Below are 15,736 nucleotides of genomic sequence, written 5' to 3' on the forward strand. Positions count from 1 at the left end.
AAGGAGAAGCTAGCTCCCTGGAGGGTGGAAAGAGGTTCTAGCTGGAGTGCCAGACATGGTAGGCCCTCCAGGCCGGCCCAGACCAGAAGACCCTCCCAAGCCAACGCTCAAACATGCAGGAAACATTTGATATTTACTGTTTGAAGTTACAAGGTTTTAGAGTGGTCTGTTACTTAACAAAATCCACTGACAGGGTTGTAGAGGACAGGGTACCTGGAAGCTGAATACAAATGACTCAAAAAAATATACTGAATTCTAACTCCTCCTAAAAGGTATGCGTTAGTGGGTAACATCATTCAAAAAGTACTCCATCCAACTCGGGGTACGTGGCAGCAATGTGATTCTGCAATTTCTGGTGACTCCGACAGGCTTACCAAAATATCAACCTGCAGGGAAGTGAAGATGATGATTCCATCTGATGAACAGAAGCAACTATAGGGGCCAAGGGCAGGCCTCCCCAAGATGGGCCACTGTGGCATGAACGCTAGTTTGAGTTAAAAGCAATAAAAACCCAGCAGATTCAGGAAAAGCTCTTCACCGCCCCCCCCACCCCCCAACTAACTGTCTGCACCAGGAAGAGAACTATTAACAAAGACTCTTCACCTGAGACACTTATCTGCACGACAGTCAACCCCTATTCCCAGACATCTCCTCTCCCCTTCCTGTCCCAGACCCAACCCCCCTCCTGAGCTCATATAAGCATCGTGCTGCCTGTGTTAGGAATTTCCATCTCTGTGGATTCCCTATACATATGATATTAAGTTGGATGTTTGCCGGTTGATCTGTCTCATGTCAATCTGATTCTTGGTCTAGCCAAACAGATCTGGAAGGGCAGAGAAAATTCTTCCTCCCCAACACAATAATCTCAACCTACTCAACTCTGACAAGTTCTAAATATGGTGAAACCTTTACAAAATGCCACTTCTGAATGCTGACGAATAAAGCAATCCAGACACTTAGCGATGGCGTGTATATCAGAGAAGGGCTATGTGTTATTTATGACTCCACAATAAATATGTGCTTTCTTCTTTTTTGGGCCTAGTTTTAGTTGATAAAGACTATTAGGCAGGATAAAAAAAGATGCTCTGAAAGTAAGCTCTGAATAGCTCAGTTCTTTGTGTTCCTTTCTCTCCTCTCCTCCCCTCCCCTCCCCTCCCCTCCCCTCCGTTCTTTCTTTTGAACATTCTGAGAGTGTTATAAGCCCAGACCATAGTGGGTGTGTCTATCAGAAGACGGCTAGACGGTGGAACTCTTGAGAGCACTGGCTGGAGAAGATCTGGGAGTCCAGCTGGCCCTGCACACCTTTAGCCCATTTCCTGCAGGTGACTCATCAAAGAGCACCACGCGGGGCTGGGAAATGCTGCCAAAGAGAGCCCACAGCCAGCCTCTAGCTCTCCAGCATTCAAAGGTAGCCTGTTTTGGACTACCTTCCCAGCAAAGGCTGCCTCTGGCAACACGGGAGTGACCCGGGAAGCTGGACAGACAGGTCCTACCAGTTTCAATTACTACCGCCCTGATGCAATGCTACTCAATTTCCTCCTCAGGTAAGACCTTAAAAGGAGTGTTCGGGGTCCTCTGAATTCAGATACTATGAATCTAGGCACTAGACGCTTACCATCAAACACTCAAGCAGGAGAGGCAAGAGAGGCTGGTGTGCCTGGGACCCCAGGCAAGAGGACTGGGGTACAGCCCTGACCTCCAGCTCCCCACCACTGACCCCCTCCCTCACTCCCTCCTCCCCTTCCCATGCAATGCGTTCTGAATTAGGCACCACCAGAGCCCCCAAGAAGTTTCCTCTAGGGTCATCACAGCCTGGCCCCCAGCTCAGTAATCTTAGTTTCTGTGTAGCATCCTGACTTCTTGACAGCAATCTCTAAGCACAAATAAGCCTCCTGCTAAAGTTTAAATTCATTCTCTTGTCCTTCCTTTTGTGACATTAAGAGCAGAAAAAAACTTCTAAAGATACTACTTTAAACCATTATGAAAAAATTAGAAAAGAGAGACTATCTTTGTGCATTACATATAAAATAAATAATTTTAAAAAGCACACTCATTCTAACACCATTTAGAAAATCAGTGTTTTCTAAAGTATTATGTGGGTCTAAAAAGTATTGATTAGATACATATATACACACATACACTTATATGATACATTTACACATTTTTGCTATATTCACTTGTTTTTGCCAACATTATCAGTGCAATCTATTGTTAGGAAATTTTCAAAATAAAAACGTTATTATGTTTTCTGTATCTGTTGATACAGAAAAACAAATTGAATGTTACTGTGCACCACCACCTGTGTGCCAGGCTCTTTGCACGCGTCCTTGCCACAGCCCCTGAGAAGAGGGGACTACAATCACCGCCATGTTTCAGAGAGGAGCTGACACACAGTGGGCAGATCTGGATGGGTCCAGTCCGTGCTCCACAGCAGTCAGCCAGCCTCTCTGAAGAACAGAAGGGCCATGTTGTATCAGAATTTCAAAGGAAAGACAGGAGAATATCACTTTTCAAATAAAAGGAGAAACTCAGAATCACTGTTTCCAAGGATCTTAGTGTTACCAACACCACCCTTGGTCAGCTTGATAAATAGGCCAAGTCTGATCAGCAAAATGGAATGTGGTTCATCATACTTGACTTTTAGAAAGTATAAGGAAATATGCCTCCAAATATCACTACTTACCTCAATGTCAAATATTTCCATGCTGTTGTCCAGCAGCTTCACTCGGAGGTGAAGGTGCTTCTCCTGTGTTCTGGCTGATGCCCGTGCTGTGGTTGCCAAGAGGTTCTGCCCAGGTTCGAGGGTGCTCACTCCCGCTGGGGTCTGGGCGCCCAAGCGTGTCCCTGGAGTCTGCAAGACTCTGTATGTTCCTTCTATCTCCCCCATTCTTCATCAGCTAAGAATGAAGAGCACTCTAAAACAAAACAAAAAACCCCAAAGAGTCATTGAAAGTCATTTAATGTTTGTTTATTTTTGAGACAATGTGAGAGACAGAGTGCAAGCAGTGGAGGGGCAGACGGAGGGAGACACAGAATCTGAAGTGGGCTCCAGGCTCTGAGCTGTCAGCCCAGAGCCTGACGTGGGGCTGGAACTCATGAACTGTGAGATCATGACCTGAGCCGAAGTCGGATGCTCAACCGACTGAGCCACTCAGGCGCCCCCAAAGTTATTTAGATATTAAAAAAAAAATCAGGTGCCCAGAAATTCTCTGCTCTAATTTTGCAACTTCTAGGTGTCTTAAGTTACATTAAAGCAAAGAGTTAAACAAGATTACCTTCTACTCATACATGGATCTGTGGATCACAAAATAACAAACACTGTTCACAAAGACACTATTTCCTGGTGCTTCTGCAAGCCAGGCAATGCATCCTCTCATGTAACTCACAAGACCTCATCCAACAGTGGCCTGTGCCTTCGTCTGGCCGCCTGGAGTCCCCCGGTACATCCTCTGGGCTCCAGCAGCCCAGAGAGTTGCTGTGCTGATGGTACACTGTTAAATGCCAGATGGTACATTTCAGCAAAGAGGAGCAGGTGCCACACAGCAAGTGCAGTGCACGACGGGCACCATTCAGTAGGCCACTCCCTGTGCTGGGTGAGGACAGCCAGGTGAGGACAGCCCAGGTTGGTCTGGGCCGGGTTCAGGCTTCCCAGTTTTGTAAGTGGTGTCTTACCAGGCTGGATGGAGGCCATCAGAGTGACATGAGGGCTGTGTGCCTGATGTGAGGGGCACTGGCCCCAGGCCAGGCCGTTCCCAGCACCACTTACCTGTTCTCACGATGTTCTTGCACCCGCTGCCTGCTAAGCAGACACCAGCACACAAGCGATGCCCTCCGCCCTTTCCAGTCCTCCATGGCATGCCATGGAAACTTCTCTAGCTTCAAGCTAGAAAGCTGAACAGGGTTAATCACGTCATTGTTTTTACAAAGAAAGAAGAGGCTGAGTATCAGCTAGAATCTAATAATACCAGCTTGCTTTCCTTTGTATTAATCTAGCTACTCTCTATTTATGACAAATTTACTTCTTAAATATGTGTATTTATGTTTGAAAGTCAGCTTAAAGAAAAATCTTGATCAGTGAAGCACAGTATGACAAAAAACAAATTCGAGACGTTTACTCAAGAAAGAGCAGATGGGAATGCAAGCTGGTGCAGGCACTCTGGAAAACAGAATGGAGGTTCCTCAAAAAACTAAAAATAGAACTACCCTATGACCCAGCAATTGCACTACTAGGCATTTATCCACAGGATACAGGTGTGCTGTTTCGAAGGGACACAGGCACCCCCATGTTTACAGCAGCACTATGGACAAGAGCCAAAGTATGGAAAGAGCCCAAATGTCCATCGATGGATGAATGGATAAAGATGTGGTATCTATATACGATGGAGTTCTACTCTGTAATCAAAAAGAATGAAATCTTGCCATTTGCAACTACGTGGATGGAACTAGAGGGTATTATGCTAAGTGAAATTAGTCAGTCAGAGAAAGACAAAAATCATATGGCTTCACTCATATGAGGACTTTAAGACACAGAACAGATGAACATAAGGGAAGGGAAGCAAGAATAATATAAAAACAGGGAGAGGGACAAAACAGAAGAGACTCTTAAATACGGAGAACAAACAGGGTTACTGGAGGGGTTGTGGGAGGGGGGATGGGCTCAATGGGGAAGGGGCACTAAGGAATCTACTCCTGAAATCATTGTTGCACTAGATGCTAACTAATTAGGATGTAAATTTAAAAAAATAAAAAAGTAAATTAAAAAAAAAAAAGAAAGAGTGGAGCTGCTGGGAAAACTACCTCACTCCCTTACCTCTGACAAGCATTCTACTAATGTGCGGTAAATTTCTTAGAGAATTAATCTAAATTTCCGGTCCATTCCCTCATGTGCCAACCTAACTGTTGGCTCCCCTGGCCCTTTCATCCGTTCCATGCTTACTTTGTTATCAAGAAGAACCATTTCATGAATGTTTTGTCTCTTGAATTAAGTTTAAAAACTTCTCAGTCACCCGCTGAGCCACCTCTACCACACACTTAAACCCTCCCCAGCAAAGACAAGGTCTCCAGCCCACGTGGGCAAGAACTTCCACACACGTGTGATCTGTCGAACAAGCAGGCAAAGCACAAGAAAGCTAAAACCTCCCGGGACAGTGAACCAAGAACGGTATGAGCAAAGTGACAAGGTGGTGTCACTTTGCCAAATACACCTCCCGCCCCCACTCTTGCACAAGGACGGACTGCCCCTCGTGGACAGGCACAGGTCTGGTTCAGGTTAGCAGTTACCCATCATATTCGAATCCCCTCTCCGGGTTGTATGCACCCTGACAGCAGGAACTAAATTCTTACTGTGAATGTTTGCTAAGCATTTATTTAATTCACAGCAGTGTTATCAAGGAACATGAACTGTCTCGTCAGGCAATGCACCATACAGGCCTGAGCAGCGAAAGACAGACTATGGTCACAAACAGAAAACATTGGAAAATCACTAATATTCATGCCACTAATATTAAATGTGGGATGAGATTCTGAGAACCAGAAGGATGAGCTTTTTCAATTTCACCGATGTGAGTAGTTAATGCAAAATTGATGGGATGTGAACAAAGAAGACACCACCTGTAAGGCGTCTCTAATGTGCACACAGAGGAGAACAAGTTCTTGGTTAGTTCACAGCATTTACTGACCCTGAGGCACTGAGAGCAGGTCCTTCTGAGAAACTATGGGCCGTTTAATCCTGGGCACCAAAGTGATCCTTCCCTTTTTATTTATTTATTTATTTATTTATTTTTTCAACGTTTATTTATTTTTGGGACAGAGAGAGACAGAGCATGAATGGGGGAGGGGCAGAGAGAGAGGGAAACACAGAATCGGAAACAGGCTCCAGGCTCTGAGCCATCAGCCCAGAGCCTGACGCGGGGCTCGAACTCACAGACCGTGAGATCGTGACCTGGCTGAAGTCAGACGCTTAATCGACTGCGCCACCCAGGCGCCCCGATCCTTCCCTTTTTAAGCTACTGTTCTGAAAATTTCTGTACAACCAAAACATATTTTAACAAGTCACCTATTTATTCCATTATATATTCTCATGTAGACTTTTTCTTTTTTAAATTTTTTAAATGTTTATTTATTCTTGAGAGAGAGAGAGAGGTGGGGAGAGAGAGAGAGACAGCAGGAACAGGAGAAGGGCAGAGCAACAGAGGGACACAGAATCTGAAGCAGGCTTCCAGGCTCTGAGCTGTCAGCACAGAGCCCAATGTGGGGCTCAAACTCACGAGCTGTGAGATTATGACCTGAGCTGAAGTCGGACGCTTAACTGATTAAGCCACCCAGGGTTTCCTGATATAGATTTTTTTCTTAATAATTTTAGATGGAAAAAATTTCTTCAGATTATCTTCTACTCATTATAATAAGAGAGTCCTGTCCAGACACATACTTCTAAAACAAAACAGGCAAGACTCACCCCCAGTGTGCTGAGGGGCACATCAGGGTGGGCACACTGTAAGAAGAGTGTGCAAGGAGATTGGTACTAGAAAACTCGCAGTGGTCCATCTTGGTGGGAGGGCTTCTGTCTCCAGGATAAGGTTTCAGAAGGGCCCTCTGGCATGGTCAGCATGGTTACGTCACTTGGTTAGACCATGTTCACTTTATAATCATTAAGCCATATACTCGATTTATGTGTATTATGTGTAACATTATTTCATCTTTTCTAAGAACAAAAGACCACTTCTTGGTCCACAAGAGATCTGTGCAGGTCTGCATGCCTTTTGAGCAGCAAATGGACATCCTAGTTATTTTCATCTAGTCCAAAGACCTCAGTGTAGCTTAAGCTAAGACTCGGGGTCATCAGACACTCTTGTTCTGGAAGGTCATTGAGGAAATGGCCCCGAAGTACCCTACTGCTTATGTTCTAAAGAAAAATACAGTTGCTATCACATAACGGTATGTGGCATAAATTACACGTTTAATATTTACTTGGCTTCAAAGTTTAAGAAATCTTAGAAAATGAGGAACTTAACAGAAAACGGGTACAGAACCCCGATGCTGCCCTCAGAGACTACCCATCTGCCCCAGAACAAACGGCGTAACCGGACCCCTGCAGAAACGCGAGGCCACTCTTTCAGCAGTCACGTGCCCCGCCCACTGCCTCCTCCAGCTGACCGCGGGAGAAAACGAAAGGAAAAACGTATGCGCTGAATGAATCTGTTTTACATCAATTACGACCTAACAGAACTTACTTTGTTTTGCCTTGTGTGCTTCTAAATAAACATTTAAAGGGCAAGAGTATGCAAGACAGAGGAGAAACACAGCAAGGCCACGTGAGCTGTTCTTTGGTCCTGGGAGCCCTAAATGTTAGATGTTAGCCCCTGCTCACTTCTCCTGCTTCCAGAGAGCCTCCCAGAAATCCAGAGGGAAGCAGTGGTGTGAAGAACCAAGGCCCTACACGGGCTCCAGATTTTGTCATCCTCCTCCATGAATGAAATGCTCTGCAGATTTCATTCCTAAAAATATTTCTGGTAGCCGGACACAATTTCCACTACTGACATTTAGCACTACCTACTAGAAAACTCCGTTCCTACCTACATATTTTCATTTAATAAAAAAAATTTTTAATGTTTTTTTAATTTATTTTTGAGAGAGAGAGAGAGAGAGAGAGAGAGAGAGAGAGAGAGAACGCGCGCGCATGAGTAGGGGAGGGGCAGAGAGAGATGGAAACAGAATCCAAAGCAGGCTCCAGGCTCTGAGTTGTCAGCACAGAGCCCGACGTGGGGCTCAAACTCACAAATTGTGAGATCATGACCTGAGCTGAAGTCGGCTGCTTAACTAACTGAGTCACCAAGGCACCCCTAAAATTTTTTTAATTTTCATTTTGAGAGAGAGAGACAACAAGCGAGTGGGAGATGGGGGAGAGAGAGAGAGAGAGAGAGAATTCCGAGAAAAATTTTAAAAACCACCTTGTGATATATTTCTATCTCAAAGTTGGAAAAATTCAGCTCAAAAGTCTGTCCATTTGGGCGCCTGAGTGGCTTAGTCAGTTAAGTGTCCAACTGATCAGATCTCATAGTTCGTGAGATTGAGCCCTGCATCCGGCTCTGTGTTGACAGCGTGGAGCCTGCTTGGGATTCTCTGTCTCTTTCTGTGCCCCTCCCCTACTTGTGCCCTCTCTTCCTCAAAATAAACAAAAAGTCTATCCAAGCTTTGGGTGATGACATGTCAATGCGGGTTGTAGCAGATGTGCTACTCTGTGTGTGTGTGTGCGTGGGAGGGCTGATGGTGGGAAAGGCATAAGAGGGACAGGGCATTTGGATATCTCTGTACCTGCAACTTGACTTTGATGTGAACTCAACACTGCTCTAAAACAGAAAGCCTATTAAAAAAAAAAAAAAAAGTCTGCCACAGAACACATAACTCAGAAATGACTGGGCCAGGACCTAAGCCCGGCCTGGACCTGGCCACTAAGCCGCCTTGCTGTCTACTGGAAAATGAGCACATGGCTCCCCAGACAAAAGCACCCACTGGTCATGGTCCACAATAAAGGGAATTGCTTAAAAATTCTGTTACGCAAAAGATCTCCTTGGTTGCCTCTTCCACCCTCCTTGGTTGCCTCTTTCAGGAGGATCATAAAACCTAAAGTGTATACTGACCAATTAAGGAAGCAGAACATGGCACTCACTTCGACGACATGTTTCTAACACACCTAGAGCGTACGACAGCGCTGGCAAGAACGCTCGTTGCTGACAATGTTCAGATGGAGTCCTCACCTGGCTCCTGGGCCCTGGACTACATCACCTCTTCACTACAGCACAGCAAGAGGTAGGCCCTTTTATTCCCTAATAAGCATGACTAGTATTTTTTAGAACAAGCAACTAAACAATTCAATCGGTATAAGGAATCAGAGAGAAAAATGTCAGAACACGCGCCGTAAGGCAACGCCTCAAAGAGCTGACAAGAAACAGCTGGTCAGATGGAGGGCAGGCAGGGCATCCGCATGCATGGGCACGTGTACTGGTGGCACAAACACACCCACCTCCTCCAATCAAGAGGTTGATTCTCAACCCTTTTTTCCTTTGGTATGAAGCTGCCCAATTTAACACCAAAATCTTCACGGACAAAAGCAAGGTCTTTATGGTTCTCTAGCATGAACAAGAGAGTTGGAATAGAAACATGTGCATTTGCTTGTCTTCAAACAACAATGGAAGGACAAACCCAAACGTACTGACAGTGGCTGCCCATGGGATGGAATGCACCGGGAATACAGCACTGGAAACCTCTTCTTCCAGTGCACAAGGTTTCCATGGGTTGACTTGGGAACCTCCCGAATGTTTTACATACTTAGAAAGCAAAATGAAATCAGTGTTTTAGAAAAGCCCCAAAACTCAAAAATGAAATAAATGATCCTCACTGTACATTCAGACAGCAGCTAAACTACAAAAGGAATTACTTCAAGTGACTTTCAAACTCAGTAACCTCATTACCCATCACTAGTGAAATACATCCTAAAGATTAAAGACTACGAGTAAAACCACAATGTGGCATATTCTACAAGAAAAACAATCTCATTTCTTCAATAAATGGCAAAGAAAAAAAACAAGCAAGCAAGCAAGCAGGCAGGCAAGCAAGCAAGCGACGGGGTGGGAGGAAGGTGATAGACACTGCTAAAAGATATTATCTGTCAAATGCTCCCCATGGACCTTATTTGAATCCTGAATCAAGTATTTGTGGAACAATCAGGGAAATCTGAGCACTTCCTTCAAATTAGGTGATTTAACAAGTACCACTAATTTCCTAGATGTTTTAATGGTATTGTGTATATACGAAGGTGGAAGACACCCTATCTCTTAGAGATACATAACTATTTTTGGATAGTGGAATAATACCTAGGATTTACATTAAAATAATCCACTGAGGTGGGGGTCAAGAAGATAATAGTCCCTCCCCCCCAAAAAACCCCCCAAATTATTGCCCATATGTTAATCCTTGGAGCTGTTTTTGATATATGCACTTTTGTGGATGTTTGGAATTTTCTACGAGTTAAAAAAAAAGAAAAAGAACAAATGAAAGAACAAACAACAGATCTGGCGACAATTTTCAGCGTACATTAAGGATCCAGAAAACCGCTGGAACAGTTCACAGGTGAGAGGGCGAGTGTGTGTACACCATGAAATGCTGGCCCAGCCCCTTATTTTCCATAGGAGACAGCAGCCTGAGAATGGAGCCGCTTGCTGAAGGCCACAGATCCAGCCTGTGTAGACAGGACTAAGGCCCAGTGTCCTGACTCCCAGTCCAATACAATATAATGCAAATTCTTCAAGTTTAAAGGACAAAACAATTTGACTTTAAAAATTGTACATCCAGGGGCGGTTGGGTGGCTCAGTCAGTTGAGTATCCAACTCTTGATTGGCTCAGGTTGTGATCTCATGGTTTGTGGATTCGAGCCCTGCCTCGGACTCTGCACCGAGCACGGAGCCTGCTTGGGATTTCCCCTCTCTCTCTCAACATAAATAAATAAACGTTTAAAATATTGCACATCCATGCATCATACGTTCACTGTCATTTGTTAACTCTGTAACTCCATTTTACGTCAGTTATTGTATTTTCAGTTCTAAAATTCCTACTTGTTTTTCCTTTACATCTTTTTTTTTTAAGTTCACTTTCTACCTTTCCATTTGTTTCAAGAATACCCTTGCTTCTCAGGACATTTTAGTAACAGTTGTTTTCAAGTGCGTTTCAGCTTTTTATCGCAGCCTTTAACAGTTGAGCAGCTTAAATAAGAGCCTTTTATTGTGTCAGTCTCTGTGGATCTGAAGTCTGGGTACAATGTACACCCGCAGAGCACTCTGCTGAAGGTCTCACAAGGTCTGCACAAGGGGACAGCTGGTGTGGGGTCTGAGACGGAAGAATGTATTTCCAGGCCCGCCCAGCTGTCTGGGTAGCGAACTGAGACCCCTGTCCTTGCTGGCACTGAGCTGCTGTACCATCGCATATTCCTAGAAGTAACATCAGGAGGTGAAGGTCACGGGAGCCAAAATTCTGCCAAAGTCTCTGTCGGAGACCTGCAACATTCGTATCACCTTGGTTTGTGCCTGTCTTGTGTCTTCTGAGGGGATATTTTCCCGATTCTGTGTATGCTATGTATTTTTGGATAGGACTGTGGACTTTTGGAGCCCCGGATTGTGGCCATTTTTAATACTGTGTGCACTTGGGGTATTTCTGCTTTAGCAGACACAGGTCTGCTTGGGATCAGGCCGCAGGCTGTGGTCTCAGCGTCAGTTCCATGTTCAGAGGCTCCATCCTCCTTGTGTACCATCATCCAGAGGCCAGCTTGGTTCCCAGGCCGTGGCCTACCTCTTAGTTGAGTTCCCAAAGCCTCTGGCAAGTTCTTCGGGGTCAGACTCATACGTGCCCAGCTCAGCGTTGAGGCCGTAAGTTCAAAGCAATTTCAGGGGTCACTTTCTTGAACTCTTCCCTCTCCCAAGTCTCCCTGGTATACTTTCCGGCTGCCTGGAGCTCCCCTTCTCAGTCCTTCAGCCAGAAACCTGGGGCTTTAGTTACTGGCTCCGCTGTGCACTTCCTGTGCCTGCACCCTTGCCTGGGAGAAAACAGCAATGGGGGTTTCTGGACTCCCTGTGAGTTTTAGGTGTCTGCAGGTTCCAGAACCACAGCCTGACTGGCGGACAGGGGAGAGGGGAGGAAACCAGCAGCTTTCTCCCATTCTCTCCTACAGCACTTTCTGTTTGCATCTGGTGCCCACCTCTGGGTTTCAGATACTCTGAGACCAGGCTGGGGAATCCTGGAGGAAAAATAGGAAACTCTTTACTGGTGCAGTAGTTCTTCAAATTCTGGCCTTTGTTCCCAATCCTCCTGTCACCATTGACTTGTCAGAGTCCTCAAACACCAGTTCCCTGCAGCTGTCCAGGCTTTATAGCCACAGGCAGTGGGAGAGCCAGGGTGGAGCATGCTTAGTCCATGGTCCAGGAGCCAGACTTGATATCCATGCATTTTAAAAATGGTTATGGTGGTTATCTTTGGGAGAGAAAGAAGGTTGATTTTTATTTCTTTTTCCAACGTTCTATAATTTTCAAATTGCCTCCAGTGATATGTATACATCACTTTTAAATGAGATGGCTTTTCTGCAGATTACTGCACAAGTACTACCTGCTTTAGGAGTCTTAAATGGTAGGGGTACCTATGGTATGTCACCGCTCACCTTCCAAGAGAAAGATGCAATAGCTATTATCTCTAGTCTAGGAAGTGTACTTGTTCTTCTAAAACAGTTCAGTAAAATTAAAAAAAAAATAATAAAGTTTATTTATTTTTGGGAGGGGGGCAGAGAGAGAGAGAGGGAGAGAGAGAATCCCAAGCAGGCTCTGCACTGTCAGTGCAGAGCCAGATGTGGGGCTTGATCCTATGAATCATGAGATCATGACCTGAGCTGAAATCAAGAGTCGGATGGATGCTTAACTGACTGGGCCACCCAGGTGCCCCTGAAATAAAAATATCTTTAAGCACTCCCTGGAATCGATTTCTTGTTCAGGTACTGAGACTTGTTCCCCCAACATGCATCTTATCAACTACTATCAAAAGCGTTTAGGGCTTTCATTATGAAGGAGGCAAGAGTTACTAAAGCCTAGTAATTGAAACAACTTGTAAAATTCCCTAGTGTTGCTTCTTCCTTCTCAAACACACTTCCACTGGGTGCTAGAAGGTGCGCTGAGCACCCTCAACCCTCGTGCCTCTATCGTGTTATCTGGCATCGAGCACAGGGACACAACTGCCCTTGCAAAAGCCTGATACCTCTAAAGCTGTTCTGCCTCTGGTTTGGCCCCCCCCCCCCCACATGCACTGGCCCCTTCCAAGGTCCTAGGACAGGCCCTATGCAAAGTGTGCCTATGGTTGTAGCCTTCTGTAAAATTCACAGAGCACATTCTGATTGCAATCAACTTAGGCTGCTGCCGCTTTCCACTACAACCTTGTTCCTTTTACGTCAGGCAGCTTAGTAGGGGCTGCTGGCATTTTGGGGATGCAGCTCAGGGCACAAGGAGCTGGAGACACATTTAGCTTGGATTTGGTGGGATACGTGTATGTTTGCAATTACTTCTTGTACACTTACCACCTGCCATCTCAGTGCAGGTAGGGCTTCTGGGAACACTGGCGTCACCCACTACGCCTGCCCACCAGGGGCACATGAAACAAAGGTGCAGGGCTGGGGGCCTGAGGCCATCTGTACACATCTGATGGTGCCCAGCACTGGCGGTGCATGGGCTATGGGAAAGAAACAAGGTTTGAAATAAGGGGAGCCAGATGCTCACCTGTGGGAAAATTATCGTCACACATGTTAAACTGTAAGTAGATAAAACTGACGTTCTTGTTTGTCAGAAAAATAAATGTTAATGTAGTAGGTCTATCAACATAGCACAGATTATTTTTTTACTTTTTGAATGGAATTGTACAGAATTGAATTTATCAGAACTCCTGCTTTTCTGAGACACACACCTATAGCTGTCCTAGAAACAGCAAACATATACTGTCCATAGGTGTAACCATGTTTTATGCATCCTATCGATAAATATTTTTGATCACTTGTGTGAGAGGGATCATTGAGTTCTTTCTATTCTCTATCACATGAAGAGACAATTAAAAAACACATATGATACTTTTGAACAAATATGCCATTTAGTGATGTTATTCTCAGCTTTTTTGAATCTGTACCTTTTTCTTATTCTACATAAATATTCACTTTCCAATTAATTATTTACAACATTGTATTCGTTTTCTTAGAAAGGCTCCCTCTCCCAAATTGTATGTATAAGCTTCAGGCCACATAAAACTTGGCATCTGCCCTTGCCCCAAATGAAATTTGAAATTTGATTTATTCAAACGTATTGAGCACGTGCTCAGTATCAAGAAAATCTAAGTCTGTAAGAACATGGGAGTTTTTTTTGTAAGTTTTCTATTTTTAATGTTAATTTATTTTTGAGAGAGAGACAGAGCGTGAGTGGGTGTGGGGCACAGACAGAGGAGACAGAATCCAAAGCAGGCTCCGGGCTCTTAGGTATCAGCACAGAGCCCGATGTGGGGCTCAAACTCTCAGACCTCAAGATCATGACCTAAGTTGAAGTTGGACACTCAACTGACTGAGTCCCCCAGGTGTCCCTATAAGGACATGGGAGTTTATGAGACAAACCCTCCCTATTACAGCAGGAGAAGATGGTGTGTTAAATGGTGGTGGGCACCACAGAAAAAGTAAAGCAAGGCTGGCAGACAGGAATTTGGTGTCTGCAAGAGAGGGAGAAGCCCTCTGCAGGAGGGCATCTGCATCAGGCCAAAAGAAGGTTCTGGCACACACTCCAACGCCACAGTGTCCCAAGGGATGGCCACTGCTAGGCCCACATCATCTTATTTAATCCTCACAATCCCCATCACATAGATCGAGGAACTCAGGCTCAGAAAGGTTAGTGACTTGCTGGTGGTTGTTCAGTTCCTCAAGTGGCACCAACCCTACCCTGATTCCACAGTGGATTATCTCCTCTTGGTTTACGCGACCCTGCAGGCCAAGCACAGGCCCACAAGATCTAAAGACAACTCTGGGGGCGCCTGGGTGGCTCAGTTGGTTAAGCATCTGACTCTTGGTATTGGCTCAGGTCATGATCTCATGAAGCCTGCTTGGAATTCTCTCTCTCCCTCTCTCTGCCCCTCCCCTGCTCATGTGCGCACTCTCACAGAATAACTACGCTTTATTTTATTTTTGTAAAATTTGTTAATGTTTTATTTTTGAAACAGAGAGAGAGAGAGAGAGAGAGAGACAGAGACAGAGGAGACGGACAAAGTGCGAGCGGGGGAGGGACAGAGAGAGAAGGAGACAGAATCTGAAGCAGGCTCCAGGCTCCGAGTTGTCAGCATCGAGCCTGACATGGGGCTCGAACCCACAAACCACGAGATCATAACTTAAGCTGAGGTCGGATGCTTAACTGACTGAGCCACCCAGGCGCCCCCAAATAAATACACTTTAAAAAAATAAGTAAATAAATTGTGGTATGATTATGTTCCAGTTGACTGTAGATCACTTCACTAATTTACATTAAAAAAAATAAAATAAAAGACAGCTCTGTAAGTGGCCAGTACCACCTCTCCACAACAGTAACCAGGAGCAGAAAGTACAAGGTAAACCTAGGAAGAGGGTGCCTGCCTGACTCAGAGAGGCTTCCTGGGAAAAGTCAGGGCAGGGGCCCTGCAGGGGTCAGGACAAAGAACAGTGTGGGTAGGTGTGGGGTCCTGAGGATGCCCGCAAGGGGCTGGGCCCTGAGGGATCTTGTGGGCCTACCGAGAGGTCTGGATGCAATCTTAGGTCTCCTTCTGCTCTGCAGCTGGGAGAGTCATCCTCCCCAACTGCATCCTACAACGTTACAGTACCTTTCTGTTTCTTAAAAAGGCTATAAACTAAAACACCAGTTTGGCAGGGTAGAAATAATCCCATGACCCTAAAATAAAACTACATATATCCCTAACATCCCTTTCCATCCTGGTCCACGTCTTCACATATTTTGACAACAGTCTAATTGCTATGTACCCATGGTTTCACCTTTTTAGTGAAGGCATGTTTTTGAACCGATTTCCATAAATCAAAGGTTCACATTTTGTCTGGAGAGAAGGTTCGCATTTTGTCAGGATTCCCAGAGCATGCTCCCTAGCTGTGGAGAACTCTCCCATCCCGACATGCAGGATTTGTGTATCAGGGTTGGTTTTC

At 45.1% G+C, this 15,736-nt stretch overlaps 1 protein-coding gene across 5 annotated transcripts in view; it reads right to left on the reverse strand.

Moving 5' to 3' along the window:
• Nucleotides 1-15,736, reverse strand: part of FARP2 (FERM, ARH/RhoGEF and pleckstrin domain protein 2) — a 105,443-nt gene that overhangs the window by 87,226 nt on the left and 2,481 nt on the right. For all 5 annotated transcript variants that reach the window (XR_005783156.1, XM_040450385.1, XM_040450387.1 and 2 more), the window contains exon 2: nt 2,684-2,915. Coding sequence is in view for 4 of the 5 variants with exons in the window: in XM_040450385.1 (XP_040306319.1) it covers nt 2,684-2,887 (204 nt within the window). In the remaining variant the exon portion in view is untranslated. The remainder of the gene's footprint in view (nt 1-2,683; nt 2,916-15,736) is intronic.

Source organism: Herpailurus yagouaroundi, unplaced genomic scaffold (assembly GCF_014898765.1).
Source record: "Herpailurus yagouaroundi ecotype Mexico unplaced genomic scaffold, PumYag 202, whole genome shotgun sequence".
NCBI lineage: Eukaryota > Metazoa > Chordata > Mammalia > Carnivora > Felidae > Herpailurus > Herpailurus yagouaroundi.